General features: G+C 40.0%; 1 protein-coding gene across 8 annotated transcripts in view; it reads left to right on the forward strand.

The window, feature by feature from the left end:
- LOC133596884 (plectin-like) overlaps window positions 1–21,102 on the forward strand; it is a 227,388-nt gene extending 206,286 nt beyond the window's left edge. For 5 of the 8 annotated variants that reach the window (XM_061949761.2, XM_061949769.2, XM_061949775.2 and 2 more), the window contains 10 exons: window positions 2,308–2,486; window positions 2,581–2,719; window positions 5,393–5,749; window positions 5,822–5,905; window positions 6,236–6,340; window positions 6,452–6,550; window positions 7,999–11,352; window positions 12,186–19,072; window positions 20,328–20,426; window positions 20,554–21,102. In XM_061949761.2, coding sequence (XP_061805745.1) covers window positions 2,308–2,486; window positions 2,581–2,719; window positions 5,393–5,749; window positions 5,822–5,905; window positions 6,236–6,340; window positions 6,452–6,550; window positions 7,999–11,352; window positions 12,186–18,302 — 10,434 coding nt within the window. In that variant the 3' untranslated portion in view covers window positions 18,303–19,072; window positions 20,328–20,426; window positions 20,554–21,102. The remainder of the gene's footprint in view (window positions 1–2,307; window positions 2,487–2,580; window positions 2,720–5,392; window positions 5,750–5,821; window positions 5,906–6,235; window positions 6,341–6,451; window positions 6,551–7,998; window positions 11,353–12,185; window positions 19,073–20,327; window positions 20,427–20,553) is intronic. The other 3 variants (XM_061949798.2, XM_061949807.2, XM_061949815.2) reach the window with 3 other exon arrangements.
- The last annotated feature ends 452 nt before the right edge of the window (window positions 21,103–21,554 follow it).

Here is a 21,554-nt window from a genome sequence, read left to right on the forward strand (position 1 = left end):
TGTTTATTGCATTAACCTCTTAAGGCCCAAGCTGTTTGTTTACATGCTTTTTTTACTTCTCTTTGCTATTTGGGCTTATTGGACCCTAATTACAATAAAAACTAAAAATCATCTTTTTATATGATGTACTTAGTCCATAAGTACACAAACATGTACTTCATGTGTAGTGACATGCTAATTTTTATTTTTGCACTTTTTTTTCCAATTTCCATTGTATGTTATACTCTTCTGACACCACCAGGTAGCAGTATAAGTGTCCATATGTCGGCATAAGACCCCAATTCAGTAGTGTACACAATTTTGGAAATAAGAGCTAAAAGGTGCTGTCCACGCATGTGGCCACTTGCAGCAGTCAGTGTCATTTCACAAGATGCTCTGGTGCCTTAAATGTCTATTAAGTGACGAAAGTGGCGTCATGGTGAAGATTGATGATTGGTCATTTTTAGATCTTTTTTTTTTTTTTTTATGCCTTTCTATCAACTGACACACCCTCCGCGATTGACCTAATGGGCACCTCTGCTTCATAATAATAATAATAATGGATTAGACTTGATTGATTGATTGAGAGGTTTATTGACATCTTAAAGGATTGAATCAATGTAATGCTTTAAAAAGGCAAATTGATGGCACAAAAAGCCAAAAGGCTTGTTTCCAAGACGTTCACCCTGAAGCACCTGCAGTGAGTGAACTCACCTAAAAGATGGCACCATAGCAAAAACAATAACACACCTTTTCAGTGCATCTGCTTGTGTTTAATGAAAACTATTTGTTGAACAAAATAGCGAAGAAAAATACATAAATTAGCCGCACCGTTTTATAAGCAGCGGGGTTTGAAGCGTAGGAAAAAAGCAGCAACTTATAGTCCGGAATTTACGGTACTTGTTAAAAAAATAAATTCTGCCTTGTTTTTAATGAGTACTTAGGCCTACTACACTACTGTATTTTAATGTTGGTCATTATGGTGGTACTTATTAAAGGCCTACTGAAATGTGATTTTCTTATTTAAACGGGGATAGCAGGTCCATTCTATGTGTCATACTTGATCATTTCGCGATATTGCCATATTTTTGCTGAAAGGATTTAGTAAAGAACATCGACGATAAAGTTCGCAACTTTTGGTCGCTGATAAAAAAGCCTTGCCTGTACCGGAAGTAGCAAACGAGTAGCGTGACGTCACAGGTTGTGGAGCTCCTCACATCTGCACATTGTTTACAATCATGGCCACCAGCAGCGAGAGCGATTCGGACCGAGAAAGCGACGATTTCCCCATTAATTTGAGCGAGGATCAAAGATTTGTGGATGAGGAAAGTGAGAGTGAAGGACTAGAGGGCAGTGGGAGCGATTCAGATAGGGAAGATGCTGTGAGAGGCGGGTGGGACCTGATATTCAGCTGGGAATGACTAAAACAGTAAATAAACACAAGACTATATACTCTATTAGCCACAACACAACCAGGCTTATATTTAATATGCCACAAATGAATCCCGCATAACAAACACCTCCCCCTCCCGTCCATATAACCTGCCAATACAGCTCAAACACCTGCACAACACACTCAATCCCACAGCCCAAAGTACCGTTCACCTCCCCAAAGTTCATACAACACATATATTTCCCCAAAGTCACGTACGTGACATGCACATAGCGGCACGCACGTACGGGCAAGCGATCAAATGTTTGGAAGCCGCAGCTGCATGCGTACTCACGGTACCGCGTCTGCGCATCCAACTCAAAGTCCTCCTGGTAAGAGTCTTTGTTGTCCAAGTTCTCCACAGGCCAATGGTAAAGCTTGACTGTCATCTATCGGGAATGTAAACAATGAAACACCGGCTACGTGTATGTGTTGCTGCAGCCGGCCGCTAATACACCGCTTCCCACCTACAGCTTTCTTCTTTGCTGTCTCCATTGTTCATTAAACAAATTGCAAAAGATTCACCAACACAGATGTCCAGAATACTGTGGAATTTTGCGATGAAAACAGACGACTCAATAGCTGGCCACAATGCTGTCCCAAAATGTCTGCTACAATCCGTGACGTCACGCGCAAACGTCATCCTACCGAGACGTTTTTAGCTGGATATTTTGCGGGAAATTTAAAGTTGCGGCCGTATTGGCATGTGTTGCAATGTTAAGATTTCATCATTGATATATAAACTATCAGACTGCGTGGTCGGTAGTAGTGGGTTTCAGTAGGCCTTTAAGGCACGTGTTTTCTGAGGTGGTACTATGACAAAAGTTTGAGAACCACTGCTTTAGTGCATATACTTGTATACGTCTATTCACTAATACAATATATCTATTTTACAGAAAGTACAAGTCGAGGTTGATGGCCTCAACATGGACCTTCAGAAGATGTCAGCGAGAGCACAGGAGATCTTAAAATCCTCTCAGAATTTTGCTTCTTCTCCTGTGCTGCGTTCTGAGCTTGACCTCACCGTGCAGAAGATGGATCACACGCACGCGCTCTCCTCCGTTTATCTGGAGAAGTAAGACCCCTGTTGCCCGTGGCTACAGAGGATGAGGAGAAATGGCTCAGTTCTTGTAGTGTGCGCTCAACTGATTTATTGTCTCTCACACCAGGCTGAAGACTCTGGAAATGGTCATCCGGAACACTCAGGGTGCAGAGGGGGTCCTTAAGCAGTATGAGGATTGTCTGCGTGAAGTCCACACTGTGCCGGGTGATGCCCAGGCAGTGGAGAAATACCGTGCAGAGCTTAAGGTAATCTGTGTATGAAAATATGTCTAATTAAAGATAATAGAGTACATGTTGGAGACGGAATAAGGGGAGCTGTGTGGATGTGTCTGTTGGGTTGAGGGGGTCTCAAGGAGACCTGTGAGCGAGGACAGAGGAGAAGACAGGTTTGGGTGCCATGTTCTTTGTTTACGACTTTTTGACATCTTATTTCCTGACTTATTAAATCAACTTGAAAAGCGCTCTGCTGCTAGGATCTATGTAAAGTGTGTAATTCAAATCAAATTTCTATCCCTCCAGTGAACATTAAAAAGGGAAAGGAGCAACAACTGTATATACAGTAATTAGCAGTTCAATTACTTTTTGTTATTAATAGTTATTGTTCAATCAATCAATCAATCAAAGTTTATTTATATAGCCCTAAATCACAAGTGTCTCAAAGGGCTGCACAAGCCACAACGACATCCTCGGCTCAGATCACACATCAGGGCAACAAAAAAACTCAACCCAATGGGATAGAATGAGAAATCTTGAGACCAGTGCGATGGACGTCGAGTGGATCTAGTTCAGGGGTCGGGAACCTTTTTGGCTGAGAGAGCCATGGAAGCCAAATATTTTAAAATGTATTTCCGTGAGAGCCATTCTTTAACACTGAATACAACTAAATGCGTGCATTTTTAAGTAAGACCAACATTTTTAGAGTACCGTATTTTTCGGACTATAAGTCGCAGTTTTTTTCATAGTTTGGCGGGTGCGACTTATACTCAGGAGCGACTTATGTGTGAAATTATTAACACATTACCGTAAAATATCAAATAATATTATTTAGCTCATTCACGTAAGAGACTAGACGTATAAGATTTCATGGGATTTAGCGATTAGGAGTGACAGATTGTTTGGTAAACGTATAGCATGTTCCATATGTTATAGTTATTTGAATGACTCTTACCATAATATGTTACATTAACATACCAGGCACGTTCTCAGTTGATTATTTATGCGTCATATAGCGTACACTTATTTAGCCTATTGTTCACTATTCTTTATTTATTTTAAATTGCCTTTCAAATGTCTATTCTTGGTGTTGGTTTTATCAAATACATTTCCCCAAAAAATGCGACTTATACTCCAGTGCGACTTATATATGTTTTTTTCCTTCTTTATTATGCATTTTCGGCCGGAGCGACTTATACTCCGAAAAATACGGTATAATAAGTCTCTTTTTCTTATTAATAACAGTTATTCTGAAGGTAACCAATAATAAATAAAATACTTCTTACCTTTAATGCGACTTCTGGTGCTGTATGGTTTTGCTAAAGGCTTTGTAGTCTGGTTGATACGTAGTTATTTTTAACACTGTGATTACCAGCCGAATTATTCATTACTTATCGTGTTAAGCAATGTCAGCTAGGATTTATCTGAGAGCCAGATGCAGTCATCAAAAGAGCCACATCTGGCTCTAGAGCCATAGGTTCCCTACCCCTGATCTAGTTAATAGTGTGAGACTGCAGTCCATAGTGTGGCCAGCAGGGGATCATCTTGAGTGGAGACAAGTCAGCAGCGCAGAGACGTCCCCAACTGATGCACAGATGAGTGGTCCACCCCGGGTCCCGACTTTGAACAGCTAGCTAGCGCCTCATCTGTGGTCTGCTAATAACCTCTCCACGCAGGAGAGGGGGGCAGAGCAGAAAAGAGACGGCAGATCAACTGGTCTAAAAGGGGGGTCTATTTAAAGGCTAGAGTATACAAATTAGTTTGAAGATGGGACTTAAATGCTTCTACTGGGGTAGCATCTCTAACTGTTACCGGTAGGGCATTCCAGAGTACTGTAGCCCGAATAGAAAACACTCTATAGCCCGCAGACTTTTTTGGGGCTCTGGGAATCACTAATTGTTATTAAGAAAACGTGCAGTGTTTAGTAGTTTACATTGATTCATATTAACTATTCTTATTCTTATTATCTGTTATTATAAAACCTAGGTTTTTTAATAATAGTTCATGAGAATCATAGTAATCTACAAATTCGAAATCCACAGCGACTGTTTTCCTTTAATGAATGCCGTTGCTCGGCCAACACAGACAGCAGAGGAGAACTGTAAATGAGGAAAGCATGTAAAGCCACAAATGCCATATTATCGTGCAAATGAGATTCATAAGGTTTGTTTAGTAAAAGGACATTGTATGGAAAATAAATTGAGAGAGAGTAGTATTCCGCCAAGCCCTACCTCAATAGTAAAAAAGTCCTCAATCCGGGCAGCGATCAGGCCAAAAATGTAATCAAATTTCCTGAAAGTTTAATGAAAATGTGCACATAACTTTTTTTAAGGGATCAATAGTGGAATGAAGTAAATAGAGTGAAGCGTCTTGTCAGTTATCCACTGTTTGTGTCTCTGTACACACACATAAGTTGAAGCTAGTAACGTAAACGTATGGTAACATAGTAGAAATTATCTTGATCAGGCCCAAAATTTACTATTACTGACATTATCTAAAGGTTTAATAAGAAATCCGCCCACAACCTTTTGATTTATTTTTCTAACTGACAGACAAATCAACGACAAGGGTGGAGGTGCCTCCATAATGTAATAGTAGTAAAAACAATTTAGTAAGGCTTAGCTAGTTTAGCGTAATGTCTATCAAACTTTTATTTTGTGATCCCTGATTGCGTCCTCATTCTCTTTTCTTGCTCCAATTGTGCAGAAAATGAGAACAGAGGCCGAGGCGGAACAGCCCGTGTTTGATTCCCTTGAAGAAGAACTCAAGAAAGCCACTGCTGTGAGTGACAAGATGAGTCACGTGCACAGTGAGCGGGATGCGGAGCTGGACCACTACCACCAGCTCCATTCCAGCGTTCAGGACCGCTGGAAGGCCATGTTCGCGCAGATTGACCTTCGCCAGAGAGAGCTGGAGCAGCTCGGCCGCCAGCTGGGTTATTACCGGGAGAGTTACGATTGGCTCATCACTTGGATAGCAGACGCCAAGCAAAGACAAGAAAGGATCCAGACTGTGCCCATCACTGACTGCAAGACTCTGAAAGAGCAACTGGCACTGGAGAAGGTCAGAGACACATTTTGACTTTACCAGTAAATACGCAATGCATTGACTTTTATCTTGCTTATCCCAAAACAGAAATTACTGGAGGAGATTGAGAAAAACAAAAGCAAAGTTGATGAGTGTCAGAAATACGCCAAAGCATATATCCACATAATCAAGGTGAGCATAGACCACTCGACTGCAATACAACTGGTGTAAATACAAATAACATGAACAATCGTGTGTGATTCCTTTTAGCAAGCTGCGACGACAATAAATAAGTGATTTGCAGAGAATATTTATAGTTATTACATAACAGCATATTACAGCAGTCAAAGTATGGCCACTACGAGCAGGAAAAGGATGGATTAGAATACATCAGAAGATTCTAGTATCTGCTTTCTGGAATCAATGCTAAATCAGTCGTGTGAATGCTCGTCTCTGAGGCATCGCAGAATGTCTATTAATTTGCATAATTACTATACTACAAATTTCCTTCTCTCCCAATAGGACTCTGAACTCCAGTTGGTTGCCTACAGAGCACAAGTGGAGCCCCTGGCTTCTCCTTTGAAGAAATCCAAACTAGATTCTACATCTGATAACATCATTCAGGAGGTGTGAATCTTCAAATCCCTATTTTACTGAGCTACTCACACAATATCGAATACATTTCAGGACAACATAAAGAAGATTTCCTTGCTGACAATATTCTAATTTCCACACCAGTATGTAACACTGAGGACCCGCTACAGTGAGCTGATGACTCTGACTAGTCAGTACATCAAGTTCATCACTGATGCACAGCAACGCCTGGAGAATGAGGAGGTGCGTGACTTATGGCTGGGGTTCCCAAACGAACTAAAGTCTAACAATAACCTAACCAACAAACTAATGAACACTCAACCAACACATACCGCACTTCATATACATTTATACTCTACATATTTAATTTTCACAGTCACAGGAGCTATCTCTCTTCAGACAGACACACACACACATTCTCAACAAACAATCAGTGATATAAAAAATAAAAATAGCAGCCCTGTTATTGATATGTATTTTTAAAAGGGTGTTTAAATTCACCTGGGTAAGTGTTTATAGTACAGTGTGTAGTTTATTGTGTTTACAGTGTCAAACTGCAACCTCCTGGATTGCTTTGTTTTCTTTGTTTCTGTATCCCGTTGCAGATTTAGGGTAAGGGGTTCTTTCTTTCACTGCAGGTTTTATTTCCTTTCCTATACCTCTGGTACTTTTCAAAACTGTGCCTCTGTTTTATTATCTTAGTTTCCCAAACCAACACCCTCTCACCGTTTTTTCTAACCCTAATGGTTTCTGTGTTTGTTATCTTCTCTTAACTGCTTGCCAGTGGTTTGCCATGATGTTTGGTTGAGCTTTTCTGAGCATTAAAAAGGTAAATTGTTTTGTGGTGAAGGTTCTCTCACATGCAGTATGGGTGAAATGTGGTTTCCTTTCATTGTTTAGCTTTAGAGCTTTATTTTTTTGTTTAATTTCCACATCTTTGGTGACTGCAAAATATAAATGTAAAACTCTTGTAAACGAGCACTAGAACTCATTAAAATGTCAAACAATTCTTAGTCACGCTCATGTTTGAGCAAACTTTAAATTTACTCATTTCCTTTTCAATAGTTTACTAACAAAACTATGGCCTTTTCTGGGTATTTGATCCATAACTTTGCTCATCTTTCATGGTTCATTCAATTGTGGTGTATAGTGTGTTGACGAACCCGATTTTAAAAAGAAAATTTTTAAGGATTTTATAGAAAAACACATTGAAATACTATTTTAATGTTCTTACTAAATGAAGGATAGAGATATTTATTTTGTGAAAGACGTTGAATTTAAAAAAAATATATATATATATATATATATAATTTTAGTGTCGAAAGTCCAATGAATGCCGCATGCAGTATGATTTTCTTTCTGTGAATATGTTCCATCCATTAACTGATGCCAACATCCATTGCTTTGTCATATATTCTTTTCATTGCATTGTGAATTTAACAACACTTGAATGTGAATCTATTTTGCATCTGACATTGAACTTTGACTTGATCTTTGAGCTAACTTTTAACATTAACATTGCACTGGTAATACTGTACATTACTTTGCTCTTATCCCAGTATGATTATGTTGTGATTACCATGGCAATTACAATTAACTCACACTGTTTGAGCTGGGTAATGTAAAGTGTCACCTATAACGTGTCATGCTTAATTATAATCTTTCTTTACCATTTCCTTCCACTAATGCAGAAAGTTGCAAAGAAACTCAAAGCAGAAGAACAGAAAAAAATGGCTGAGATGCAGGCTGAATTAGACAAACAGAAGCAGTTAGCTGAAGCTCATGCAAAAGCCATTGCCGAGGCAGAAAAAGAGGCGCACGAGTTGAAGCTTAAAATGCAGGAAGAAGTTAGCAGGAGAGATGTCGCTGCTGTAGATGCGGAAAAGCAAAAGCACAATATTCAACAGGAACTCCAAGAGCTCAAAAATCTTTCAGAGCAGCAGATCAAGGACAAAAGTCAACAAGTGGATGACGCTCTTCAAAGTCGAGTAAAGATTGAAGAGGAAATCCGCCTCATCAGAATCCAACTTGAGACAACAGTCACACAAAAATCTACTGCGGAATCTGAGCTAAAGCAACTTCGTGATAGAGCGGCTGAAGCTGAGAAACTTAGGAAGGCTGCCCAAGAAGAAGCCGAAAAGCTACGCAAACAAGTCCATGAAGAGAGCCAAAAAAAGCTCATGGCTGAGGAGGAACTCAAATTAAAATCTGAGGCAGAAAAGGAAGCTGCACGCCAAAAGCAAAAAGCCCTGGAAGACCTTGAAATGCTGAAAATGCAGGCGGAGGAGGCAGAAAGGCAAGTTAAGCAGGCCGAGGTTGAAAAGGAAAGACAAATCAAGGTTGCTCATCAAGCAGCCCAGAAGAGTGCTGCCGCTGAACTCCACAGCAGACACACTTCCTTTGTGGAAAAGACCTCCAAACTGGAAGAATCCCTCAAACAAGAGCATGGCGCTGTCCTTCAGTTGCAACAAGAAGCTGCACTTCTGAAGAAACAACATGAAGATGCAGAATTGGCTCGGGAAGATGCAGAAAAAGAACTTGAAAAATGGAGGCAAAAGGCTAACGAGGCCCTCCGCCTAAGGCTCCAGGCTGAGGAAGAATCTCACAAAAAGAACCTTGCGCAGGAAGAAGCTGAGAAACAAAAAGAGGAGGCGGAGCGGGAGGCTAGAAAGAGGTCCAAAGCTGAAGAGTCAGCCTTGAAGCAGCGAGACATGGCAGAGAAAGAACTGGAGAGGCAGAGAAAGATGGCTGAGAGCACTGCTGAGCAGAAACTTGCTGCAGAACAAGAGCTGATTCGTCTCAGGGCAGACTTTGACAATGCAGAACAGCAGAGATCCTTGTTGGAAGATGAACTGTATCGTCTCAAAAATGAAGTTATTGCAGCACAACAACAAAGGAAGCAGCTAGAAGATGAACTAGCCAAAGTGAGAAGTGAAATGAATATACTCATTCAGCTTAAGTCCAAGGCGGAAAAGGAGACCATGTCCAACACTGAGAGGAGCAAACAGCTTCTTGAGGCGGAGGCTGCCAAGATGAGGGACCTAGCTGATGAAGCCGGCAAGCTGAGAGGCATTGCAGAGGAGGCCAAGCATCAACGGCAAGTTGCTGAAGAAGAGGCAGCTCGTCAGAGAGCAGAAGCTGAGAGGATCCTCAAAGAGAAGCTGTTAGCTATCAGTGAAGCCACCCGTTTGAAAACTGAAGCTGAAATTGCTCTGAAGGAGAAAGAAGCAGAAAATGAGAGACTTCGTAGACAAGCTGAAGATGAGGCTTACCAGAGAAAAGCATTGGAAGACCAAGCCAACCAACACAAGCAAGCAATTGAAGAGAAGATCCTTCAACTGAAAAAATCTTCTGAGGACGAAATGGAACGACAAAGGGCTATAGTAGATGACACACTTAAGCAAAGGCGAGTTGTCGAAGAAGAAATCAGAATCCTCAAGCTCAACTTTGAAAAAGCTTCATCAGGAAAACTAGATCTGGAACTCGAACTAAACAAGCTAAAAAATATTGCAGAGGAAACTCAACAAAGCAGGCTCAGAGCAGAGGAGGAGGCTGAAAAGCTGAGAAGGCTTGCCCTCGAGGAAGAGAGAAAGAGGAGGGAAGCTGAAGAGAAGGTTAGGAAAATCACTGCCGCAGAGGAAGATGCAGCTCGACAACGCAAGGCCGCTCAGGAGGAACTTGAGCGTTTGAAAAAGAAAGCTGAAGAAGCCAAAAAGCAGAAGGACGAGGCTGACAAAGAAGCAGAAATCCAGGTCGTGGCAGCCCAACAAGCAGCCCTGAAATGCAGTGCAGCGGAACAGCAAGCCCAAAGTGTTTTGGCTCAACAGAAAGAAGACAGCATCATGCAGAAGAAACTCAAGGAAGAGTATGAAAAAGCCAAGATGCTTGCAAAACAGGCTGAGGCTGCAAAGGAGAAGGCAGAACGAGAAGCAGCACTTCTCCGTCAGCAAGCAGAGGAAGCAGAGCGGCAGAAAGTGGCTGCTGAGTTAGAAGCCACAAACCAAGCCAAAGCCCAAGAGGATGCTGAGAGGCTTAGGAAGGAGGCTGAATTTGAAGCTGCTAAACTTGCTCAATCTGAAGCTACGGCACTGAAGCAAAAGCAACAAGCTGATGCGGAAATGGCAAAACACAAAAAACTGGCAGAGCAGACACTGAAACAGAAATTCCAAGTAGAACAAGAGCTCACAAAGGTTAAACTTCAGCTTAATGAGACTGACAATCAAAAATGTCTCCTTGATGACGAGCTCCAGCGCTTGAAGGATGAGGTTGAAGACGCTGTCAAACAAAGGGCACAGGTAGAAGATGAACTGTTTAAAGTAAAAGTTCAAATGGAAGAGCTGCTCAACCTTAAAATGAAAATTGAGGCAGAAAATCAGCGCCTCATTAAAAGAGACAAAGATAACGCTCAAAAATTCCTTGCAGAGGAAGCTGAAAATATGAAACAGCTTGCTGAAAATGCTGTAAGACTAAGTGCCGAAGCCAAGGAGGCCGCTCGCCAAAGACAGATTGCTGAAGATGACCTGAGTCATCAACGAGCTCTTGCAGACAAAATGCTCAAAGAGAAAATGCAAGCCATACAGGAAGCATCCAAATTTAGAGCTGAAGCTGAAAGGCTTCAAAAGCAGAAGGACTTGGCTCAAGAGCAAGCACAAAAGCTGCTTCAGGACAAACAACTCATGCAGCAGCGTCTGGACGAGGAAACGGAGGAATACCAGAAGTCCCTTGAAGCAGAAAGAAAAAGGCAACTCGAGATTGTAGCGGAGTCCGAAAAACTTAAACTCCAAGTTTCTCAGCTCAGCGAAGCCCAGGCCAAAGCCGAAGAAGAGGCCAAGAAATTCAAGAAACAAGCAGATGCAATTGCGTCCCGTCTTCATGAGACTGAAATTGCCACCAAAGAAAAAATGGTCACTGTTCAAAAACTTGAAAATGAAAGACAAAGTACCAGCAAAGAGGCAGATGATTTACGCTACTCAATCAAAGTCCTTGAGATGGAGAAGGATAGACTGAAAAAAGAGGCTGAGGAACTTCAAAATATGTCTAAAGAGGTATTGTGTAAAAAATGGCATAACAAGCAGTGTATGCCATTGTTAACTCTTTTCTAAAAACTAACCACATTCTTTTTTCCAGTTTCCTCTATCCCTTTTGTTTGATTGTACTAACCATTTATATTTGATATTTAGTATCACTTAAATCATTTTTTTTTTTACAGTGCACTGTGCTCATGCACGTCCCCTCCCTGAATGCTTCATGCCATGGAATGTCGCTGGAACGCTTCATTTTGTTTCATTAAAAAAAGTATATAAAGTTGTTCATGTAAAAAATTTGAAATTCAAATTTCAAATGTATAAAATATAGCAATGAAGGAATTCCAATTAGTATATTGGGCCATTAATCTAGGATAACTAACTAAATAAAACTAATTAAAATAAAACGTATGTTAATGAATGTTTCAGTTCCGTAGTAGCAATATATTTTTCCTTTTAGTAGAAAAACAAATTTTTCACTGTAGGGAAAACATATTTGTGTATTGGGACATCATGACAGTCCCTATCAGTTATGTTATGCTTGCGCGTCTCATACAAAAATGTATAAAATGAATATATGAATTCTCGAAAATTGGCTGTCATTGTTGACATATTTTTAAATTTAACTCAAATGAAAATAGTTACCTTTTTATTAGGCTTAATGGGTATTCACCTCAGTTTCTGTTACTCAAAACAGCAAACAGTAGACATAAACACATCGTATCTAGAATGATTAGTTATGCGTAAGCAGATTGCACTGTATGGTGTGTGAAACAAACATTGGGTGTGGAAAAACTCACATGCATCAATTACAAACCTGTACTTATTTGATGTTTTCTATTCTTTCCTGCCAGATGGCTGATGCCCAGCAGAAAAAAATTGAGCATGAGAAGATATTGCTTCAGCAAACATTCCTTACAGAAAAAGAAATGCTGTTAAAGAAGGAGAAGCTCATTGAAGATGAGAAAAAGAAATTAGAAAGCCAGTTTGAAGAGGAAGTCAAAAAGGCTCAAGCTCTCAAAGATGAACAGGAACGGCAGAGACTGCAGATGGAGGAAGAGAAAAAGAAACTACAGGCTACCATGGATGCAGCTCTTGATAAACAAAAAGAAGCTGAAAGGGAGATGCTTAACAAGCAAAGAGAAATGCAGGACCTGGAAAAGAAAAGATTGCTGCAAGAAAGAATCCTTGAAGAAGAGAACCAGAAACTGCGAGAGAAACTGCAGCAGATGGAGACTGTCACTGTGGTCGATAATGTTCTTAATGGACAAAATGCCACTGAAATAGACAGTGCCATGAAGAAAGTAGATCCCTTATCTTTTGATGGTATTCGTGAAAAGGTCCCGGCAATCAGACTTCAAGACTTGGGTCTTTTACCAAAGAAAGATTTTGATAAGCTTAAAAATGGTAAAACTACAGTTCAAGTACTTGGTGAGACTGAACATCTCAAAACAATTCTTAAAGGAAAGAACAGCATTGCCGGCATTTTGACACCATCAAAAAAAATAACATCAATCTACCAAGCATCCAGAGAGAAAAAAATTACTCCAGGCACAGCCATGGTACTTCTTGAAGCTCAGGCAGCATCTGGTTACATGCTAGACCCCATTAAGAATCAGAAATATACTGTTAATGAGGCTGTCAAGGAAGGCTTGATTGGCCCAGAGCTGCATAATAAAATGCTTTTAGCTGAGAGGGCAGTTATTGGTTACAAAGACCCATACACTGGTGGCAAGATATCTGTCTTTGAAGCTATGAAGAAGGGTCTGATAGAACATGATCATGCCATCAGAGTTCTTGAGGCTCAACTTGCAACAGGGGGCATTATTGATCCTGTCAATAGTCACCGTGTACCCAATGAAGTGGCCTTTAAACAGGGACTCTATGATGTGGAAATGAACAAGTGTATGGAAAAACCCTCAGAAAATGCAAAGGGTTACTTTGATCCCAGCACCCAGGAACCATTGACATACTCTGAATTAATGACGAGATGTTGCACTGATCCGGACACTGGCATGCTGCTTTTGCCAATCACAGATAAAGCTGCTCAATGCTCCAGCATGTACACAGAAGAAGAGACCAAGGATGTGTTCAACAAAACAACAGTGTCTGTTCCATTTGGAAAATTCAAGGGAAAAACTGTGACCATTTGGGAAATAATCAATTCTGAATACTTCACTGACGACCAAAAGAAAGACCTTCTTCGTCAGTACAAGACAGGGAAGATAACAATCGAAAAACTCATTAAAATTGTGATCACTGTGGCAGAAGAAAAAGAGAAGAAGAACGAAATTAACTTCAGTGGTCTTCGAGCACCCGTTCCTGCCTCTGAGCTCCTTGAGTCCAAAATTATTGATAAAGACCTGTACAACAAATTGCAGAAGGGCAATAAAACTATCAAAGAGGTCTCTGCAATGCAACCTGTCCACAAAGCTCTTAAGGGCACAAATTGCATTGCAGGTGTAGTTACTGAGTCCACAAAGGAAATAATGTCCTTCTATAAGGCCATGAAGAAGGACATAATGAGAGCTGGTCCTGCCTTACATATGCTTGAAGCTCAAGCAGGAACAGGCTATGTGGTTGACCCATTAGAAAATCAGAAGTACACTGTTGATGAAGCTGTAAAAGCTGGTGTTGTTGGCCCAGAGCTGCATGAAAAGCTTCTAAGTGCAGAAAGAGCCGTTACAGGTTACAAAGACCCATATACTGGAAAGACAGTGTCTCTGTTTCAAGCAATGAAAAAAGAGCTTATTCCTTTAGAGCAAGGAATCAGACTACTTGATGCACAGATGACCACTGGTGGCATCATTGATCCGGTCAAGAGCCATCACATTCCTCATGATGTTGCCTGCAAGAGAAAATATTTTGATGATGACATGAAGCAGATTCTAAGCAATCCAACTGATGAAATTAAGTGTTTCTTTGACCCCAACACAAAAGAAAAGGTCACATATGCGCAGCTCTTCCAGACATGTGTAACTGATGAGAAAACTGGTCTCCCGCTTCTACTTCTCACAGATGAAGCAATTAATGCAAAGGAAGAGCCAACACTTACCGAAGCCCAGACAAAAGAATCTATGACTCAGGCAACTGTTGAGCTTGAATCCGGACCACTCAAGGGAAGGAAGATGACCGTTTGGGATCTTATCAATTCTGGATATCTAACTGAGGAACAGAGACTTGAACTACTCAGACAATTTAGATCAGGAAAGATAACAATTGAAAAGATCATTAAGATTGTCATCACAATTATAGAAGAACAGGAGGCTAAGAAACGAGAGCAGCTAAGCTTCAAGGGTCTCAGATCACCTGTCCCTGCAGACTCTCTGTATGATTCCAAAATAATTGACAAGTCAACATTTGTTCGTCTTCAGCAAGAAAAAGCAACACCTAAACAAATCAGTGAGAATCCTAATGTCAACAAATACCTTCAGGGATCAGACGGCATTTCTGGCATCTTTTTAGAACCCACTAAAGAAAAAACCAGCATATATCAAGCTATGAAGAAAAATCTGATCAGACATAACACCGGCCTTGCTCTTCTCGAGGCTCAGGCTGCCACAGGGTTCATTGTAGATCCTGTTAAAAAACAGTTTCTGACCGTAGATGAAGCTGTAAAATCAGGACTTGTTGGCCCAGAGCTACATGAGAAACTACTCTCTGCAGAAAAGGCTGTCACAGGATACAAAGATCCATTTACGGGCAACAAAATATCTCTCTTTGAAGCTATGCAAAAAGATCTAATTTTGAAAGAGCAAGCAATGCCATTCTTAGAGGCACAAATGGTCACTGGAGGAATAATTGACCCTGTAAACAGCCATCGTGTCCCAATGGATATTGCATTTGACAAGAACATTTTCAGTCAGGAAGTGGCCAATGTTCTAGCTCAGCCATCCAACGATAACAAGGTTTTTACAGACCCAGAAACGGATGAAAATGTTACATATAAGCAGCTTAAAGACAAGTGTAAAAGGGATCCAGAGACAGGTCTGTGTATCCTTCCACTCTCAAAACCTCAGTCTCCTACAGTTGTAGAAAAGACATACCTCTACACAGAGGAGGAAACACAAAGTGACCTGAACAAAACTCCAATTGACCTTCCCATTGAGGGCCTAGCTGATAAATCTATGAGTATCTGGGATGTCATGAACTCAAATTTGATTCCAGAGCAGCAGAGGCAAAAGCTTATGGAGGAATATCGTTTAGGTAACCTTACCAAAGAGCGAATGGTAATCATTATCATAGAGATCATGGAGCAAAGAGAGATCATCCGAAATGAGAATCCTCTGTCATGTAAGACAATGCGAAGACGAGTTACTATTGAGGAACTGTACAATGCCCGCATCATTGATTTGGAGACATACAACCTTCTCAAACAAGGGAAAAGAGATATCCGTGACATACTGGAGTTGAGTAGTGTGAAACATTATTTGTATGGCACGGGCTGTGTTGCTGGGGTCACAACTGACTCAAGTGCCAAGATTAGCATATACCAAGCAATGAACAGAGGATTTCTTAAGCCTGAAATTGCCCTCAACCTTTTGGAAGCACAGGCAGCAACAGGATACATTGTCGATCCTGTAAGGAATGAGAGGCTCACTGTTGATGAAGCTGTTCGCAAGGGTGTTGTTGGCCCTGAGATCCATGACAAACTACTTTCTGCTGAGAGAGCAGTTACGGGATACAAAGATCCATACAGTGGAAAAGTCATATCTCTTTTCCAGGCCATGAAAAAAGACCTTGTTCCAGAGGATTACGCCCTGGCAATGTTAGAGGCGCAGTCTGCTACAGGAGGCATAATTGATCCTGAATTTCAGTTCCACCTACCAGAAGACATTGCTATGCAAAGAGGTTATATCAACAAGGAGACCAATGAAAGACTTACTGATAACAAAGGATTTGTTGACCCTGTCACTGATGAAACCTTGTCCTATGCACAGCTGCTTAAGAGATGCCAGTTAGAAAGCGGATACCGTCTTCTCTCTCTAGGAGACAAAAGGCTTGTGTTCAAGGGTATTAGAAAAAAAATCACAATGGATGAGTTGATCCGTTCGCAAATTATTGACCAGAAAACTGCTACTGAACTGAATGAGGGTCTTATTTCTGTTGAAGAGGTCAGCAAAAGGTTATCAAAGTACCTTGAGGGCACAAGCTGTATTGCTGGTGTATACATCGAAAACACTAAGGAGTGTCTGTCAATCTATCAGGCCATGAAGAAGAACATGATCAGACCAGGTACTGCGTTTGAACTCCTTGAGGCCCAGGCAGCCACAGGGTATGTAATTGACCCAATCAAAAACCTCAAGCTAACTGTCAATGAAGCAGCAAAAATGGGAATTGTGGGTTCAGAATTTAAAGACAAGCTTCTTTCTGCTGAGCGTGCAGTGACAGGCTATAGAGATCCATACTCAGGCAAGACAATCTCTCTCTTCCAGGCCATGAATAAAGGATTAATCCTGAAAGATCACGGAATCCGCCTCCTGGAGGCTCAGATAGCCACTGGTGGAATCATTGACCCAGAAGAAAGCCACCGTTTGCCAGTTGAGATGGCCTATGAACGTGGCTTCTTTGATGAAGAAATGAATGAAATTTTGACCGATCCATCTGATGACACCAAAGGCTTCTTTGATCCCAACACTGAAGAAAACCTTACATACCTGCAGCTCATGGAGAGGTGCATTACTGATCCTCAAACTGGACTGGTTCTTCTTCTACTAAAACAAAAGAAACGGGAGAGAAAGACCTCGTCCAAATCATCAGTTCGTAAACGCAGGATTGTTATAGTAGACCCAGACACAGGCAAAGAAATGACTGTGTATGAGGCCTACAGGAAGGGACTTATTGATCACCAGACCTATTTGGAGCTTGCTGAACAAGAGTGCGAATGGGAAGAAATCACTATGACGTCGTCTGATGATACAGTCAAATCTGTTCTTATTGACAAGAAGTCAGGCAGACAATATGATATTGATGATGCTCTGGCACGTGGCCTCATTGACCAGAATTGTCTAGAATCATATCGAGCTGGAAAACTGTCCATCACAGAGTTTGCTGACATGCTGTCTGGAAACATGGGAGGCTTCCGGTCTCGGACATCATCCTTTGGTTCAACCACTTGCTCTGATTTCTCTTCCCCAATGAGCCCTATACCTTCCATAAAAACACCTGCAGTCATATGGAATGACCCAACAGAGGAGACCGGCCCTATTGCTGGAATACTGGATATAGACACATTGGAGAAGGTATCCATCACTGAGGCCATGCACAGAAACTTGGTAGACAATATCAGCGGCCAAAGATTGTTGGAAGCCCAAGCCTGTACAGGAGGAATAATTGACCCTTCAAGCGGAGAGAGATTTTCAATTGCTGATGCGGCAGAAAAAGGTCTTGTGGACAAAATCATGGTTGAGCGTCTGAACGTGGCTCAAAAAGCATTCAATGGATTTGAAGACTCCAGAGGTAAAGAAAAGATGTCTGCCTCCCAAGCTTTGAAGAAGGGCTGGTTGTATTACGAGGCTGGGCAGCGCTTCCTTGAGGTACAATATCTGACTGGTGGACTTGTTGAGCCTGGTGTCGAAGGAAGAGTCTCATTGGATGATTCAATTAAAAAGGGTGCCATCGATGCCCGCACAGCACAAAAACTAAGAGATGTCAGTACCTACTCAAGATATCTAACATGTCCAAAAACAAAACTCAAAATATCTTTTAAAGATGCCATGGACAGAAGCATGGTTGAAGAAGGAACTAGTCTCAGGCTTCTGGAGGCCTCCTCACAGTCCAGCAAAGGCCTCTACAGTCCCTACAATGTCAGCGGCTCTGGATCTGCTTATGGCTCACGAACAGGTTCAAGGACAGGATCCCGATCAGGATCTAGAAGAGGCAGTATTGATGCAGGCTCTGTTTTCAGTGCAAACTTATCATCCTCTTCCTTTACTTCATCCTCCTCAACTGGCTACAGCCGCAGATTTTAAATGACTACATTAATCTCTTCGAGCATTGTTCTTTTTTGACATTAGAATCAACAATAGCAATACATTTACTTAAGTGAAATTAGTTTTACTTACAAAGAAATTGATTTATTTATTTTTCGCCAGCATGTGGTCAAATCAAGCCTTACCTTAATTATCCATTTCGTCCCTCCACAACAATGTCAAGAGAATTTTAATTGTTTTATATTATGAATTAACAAGTCAGCATGTAGTATATCCAAGCATGACATTTCCGCTTCTTCAAAGTAGCTTCGTAGCTCGTATTTTATGCCTTTTAAAAAAAAGTTGTATTGTTGTTTTCTGAACTAATATATGCTGTCTGTATATCAAACTGAAATTGATTTCAAGTATTCCCTGTTTTGTTTTTTTTCATTCAATAGAGTGTTTATTTTGTTATCCTTTTTTGACACTATTTCTTTTTAAGATGCATAATTCATATGTTTTGTGACAAAACTATATAGATGTACCCATTGCCTTAAAATGTATAATTGGATTGTGTATTTGCAGTATCAAACTAAACACTAAAAATGAGACAGCACAAGCATACTGAAAAAAATGTCGGAATTAAAGTTATGCCATCAAAAAAGTGTTTGTTATACTTTGTATTTTTCATAAAGTGGACTTGCATACTTTGTCTTCATTACACACTCCATGTTCATCTTCATCGAGTCTCCCTGGCCCAACACTAAGATGGTGTCAGTTGATCCTGCCCTTCCCCCCACCATGCAGAACTACCTACTTTTAATTTGGTTGTAAGTTGTTTTCATTTTCCATTTTCTGTCTTTGTTTTATGTTCTTCTCAGTGATTTTATAACACCAAGCACATTTATGTTGAAGCCTCATAAACCATATACAGTAGATCCCCACTATTTGCAGTAGTTCTGTTAAGAGACCGCCAGTGAATGGCGAATAACCGCAAGTAACTGAAACTCCCTTAAAAATGTATGTGTTTGCAATAAAATAATAATAAAAGTGACTGTATGGATTTTAGAAAAGCTCCAGAACCCTATGACCCTCATTAGTTGCCATGCGACTATAGCTATACATATATACCGTATTTTTCGGAGTATAAGTCGCACCGACCGAAAATGCATAATAAAGAAGGAAAAAAACATATATAAGTCGCACTGGGGGAAATTTATTTGATAAAACCCAGCACCAAGAATAGATATTTGAAAGGCAATTTAAAATAAATAAAGAATAGTGAACAACAGGCTGAATAAGTGTACGTTATATGAGGCATAAATAACCAACGTGAGAACGTGCCTGGTATGTTAACGTAACATATTATGGTAAGACTCATTCAAATAACTATAACATAATAGAACATGCTATACGTTTACCAAACAATCTGTCACTCCTAATGACTAAATCCGATGAAATCTTATACGTCTAGTCTCTTACGTGAATGAGCTAAATAATATTATTTGATATTTTACGGTAATGTGTTAATAATTTCACACATAAGTCGCTCCTGAGTATAAGTCGCACCCCCGGCCAAACTATGAAAAAAACTGTGATATATAGTCCGAAACATACGGTAAGCACAATCCTGGTTGAAGCCTAAATGTGCCTTAAATAAATACTAAACACATTTTAAATTATGAAATATTTGGGGACATTAATAAAAGATCAATCTGAGTCACGGTTCAACCTTGAGCAAAGTCCTTAGGCTAGTGCAACACCCGGACTTATGTTGTTATGGCGCTCCCTCTAACTGGCAGTAACACATCTGACATTGACCTCACTTTTTTACGCTGTATGTATGTCCTAAAAAACATATTTTATGTTGACATGTTTTGTGTGTTAAAAAAATCATTAAAAAGTAATAGCAAAATAATTTAAAACATACTTGTTTTTAAATTTGAAATGCAGAATCGCAAAAATGCGGGGATCTACTGTAATACAAAGTAACCACATTTAGGAATTATATATATCTATATATTTATTTTTTTTCCATTACCGTTAAAATAAAACAGCCTTTCCTCTTTTTGTTATCTGCCCCAGTCTCTCAGAATCCAGCCTCTGAGCGCAGACACCTGGATGGCCCAAGTTTATGATCTGGATGGATTCTCAAATCTGCATGAACGTCCCATAGTAGCGCAGGTATGGTGAATTTATTAACAACATTTGATCATCACATTTTTGGTTGATTTTTGTTTATTTTTCACTTCATTTTTTTTGTTGGTTCTTGATATTATCCACTTTCTTCCCTTGCATATTACATTTGAAGAAAGCTGAGGCAGTCAAGCTGACACCACCTTGGATCCCCATTTGGCAGGCTGAGACACAAAATAATCAAACATTGGCCTTCAATCACACTCACACATTACTGCAATGAAATAAATATGTATTTACGATAGTATAGCTACCCAAGAACAGTATGTAAATATAAAGTCCATAGTAGAATATTTTTTGTAAACGGCATATACTACATGTACTGTATTATCTTGCTTTATTTCATTTATAAACAGCATGATCATTTGTGTTAATAGTTTTCATTATTCTGTTTTTTTTTGTCTGAGTTGTTTTCCATTTTCATTGGGTTTTATTATAACATCAGTGTTGCATTTCTTGTTTTGTATATTTCCTACAGTGCTTTTAAGGGAAATTAAATGCAATACAAATGAAATACCTTGAGTTAGCATTCTGAGAGCTATTTTGCTATGTGCTAAACTGTATGTTGTTTTGGGCTGTGTTCTTAAGATAAAATTATGTAAATAAATCTCTTTAAGAAGCACTTTGGTCATCTAATGTTTTGTATTGTGTAATAAATATATAAATTATTTGAGATGCGAATTATTTGTATTGTTTATAGTATCATTTTACCACATATATCTAGTCTTTGAAAAAAACAGAAATGTTGCTAAGCTGTTATTCAGTTGACCACAGGGGGCAGTGTGACCATGTCATTGCATAAATTCAACAGTAAGTAAGCGTGTCCTGATCTGATATTACTCCAATATTTGGTAAAAAAGTATCATATTATATCAACTTGCATGTAAAATCTTTGATTCAAGCAGCACGTTTACTTGTGCAAAGCTGGACAGCCAGTTAACATCTAAACGTCGTCCACTCAGCACACAAGGTTGCTCTTTTCTTCCATTTTAGTGGAGCTTTAGGAGCTCGCAGCTACACAACAGCTAAGGACACAATAGCACACAAGCTATACATATGTAATAAGTATCCTTAGGTAAACAATACTGGAGTCTAAAACACAACATTTGTCAACAT

The sequence above is a fragment of the Nerophis lumbriciformis genome, linkage group LG04 (genome assembly GCF_033978685.3).
Source record: "Nerophis lumbriciformis linkage group LG04, RoL_Nlum_v2.1, whole genome shotgun sequence".
Lineage (NCBI taxonomy): Eukaryota > Metazoa > Chordata > Actinopteri > Syngnathiformes > Syngnathidae > Nerophis > Nerophis lumbriciformis.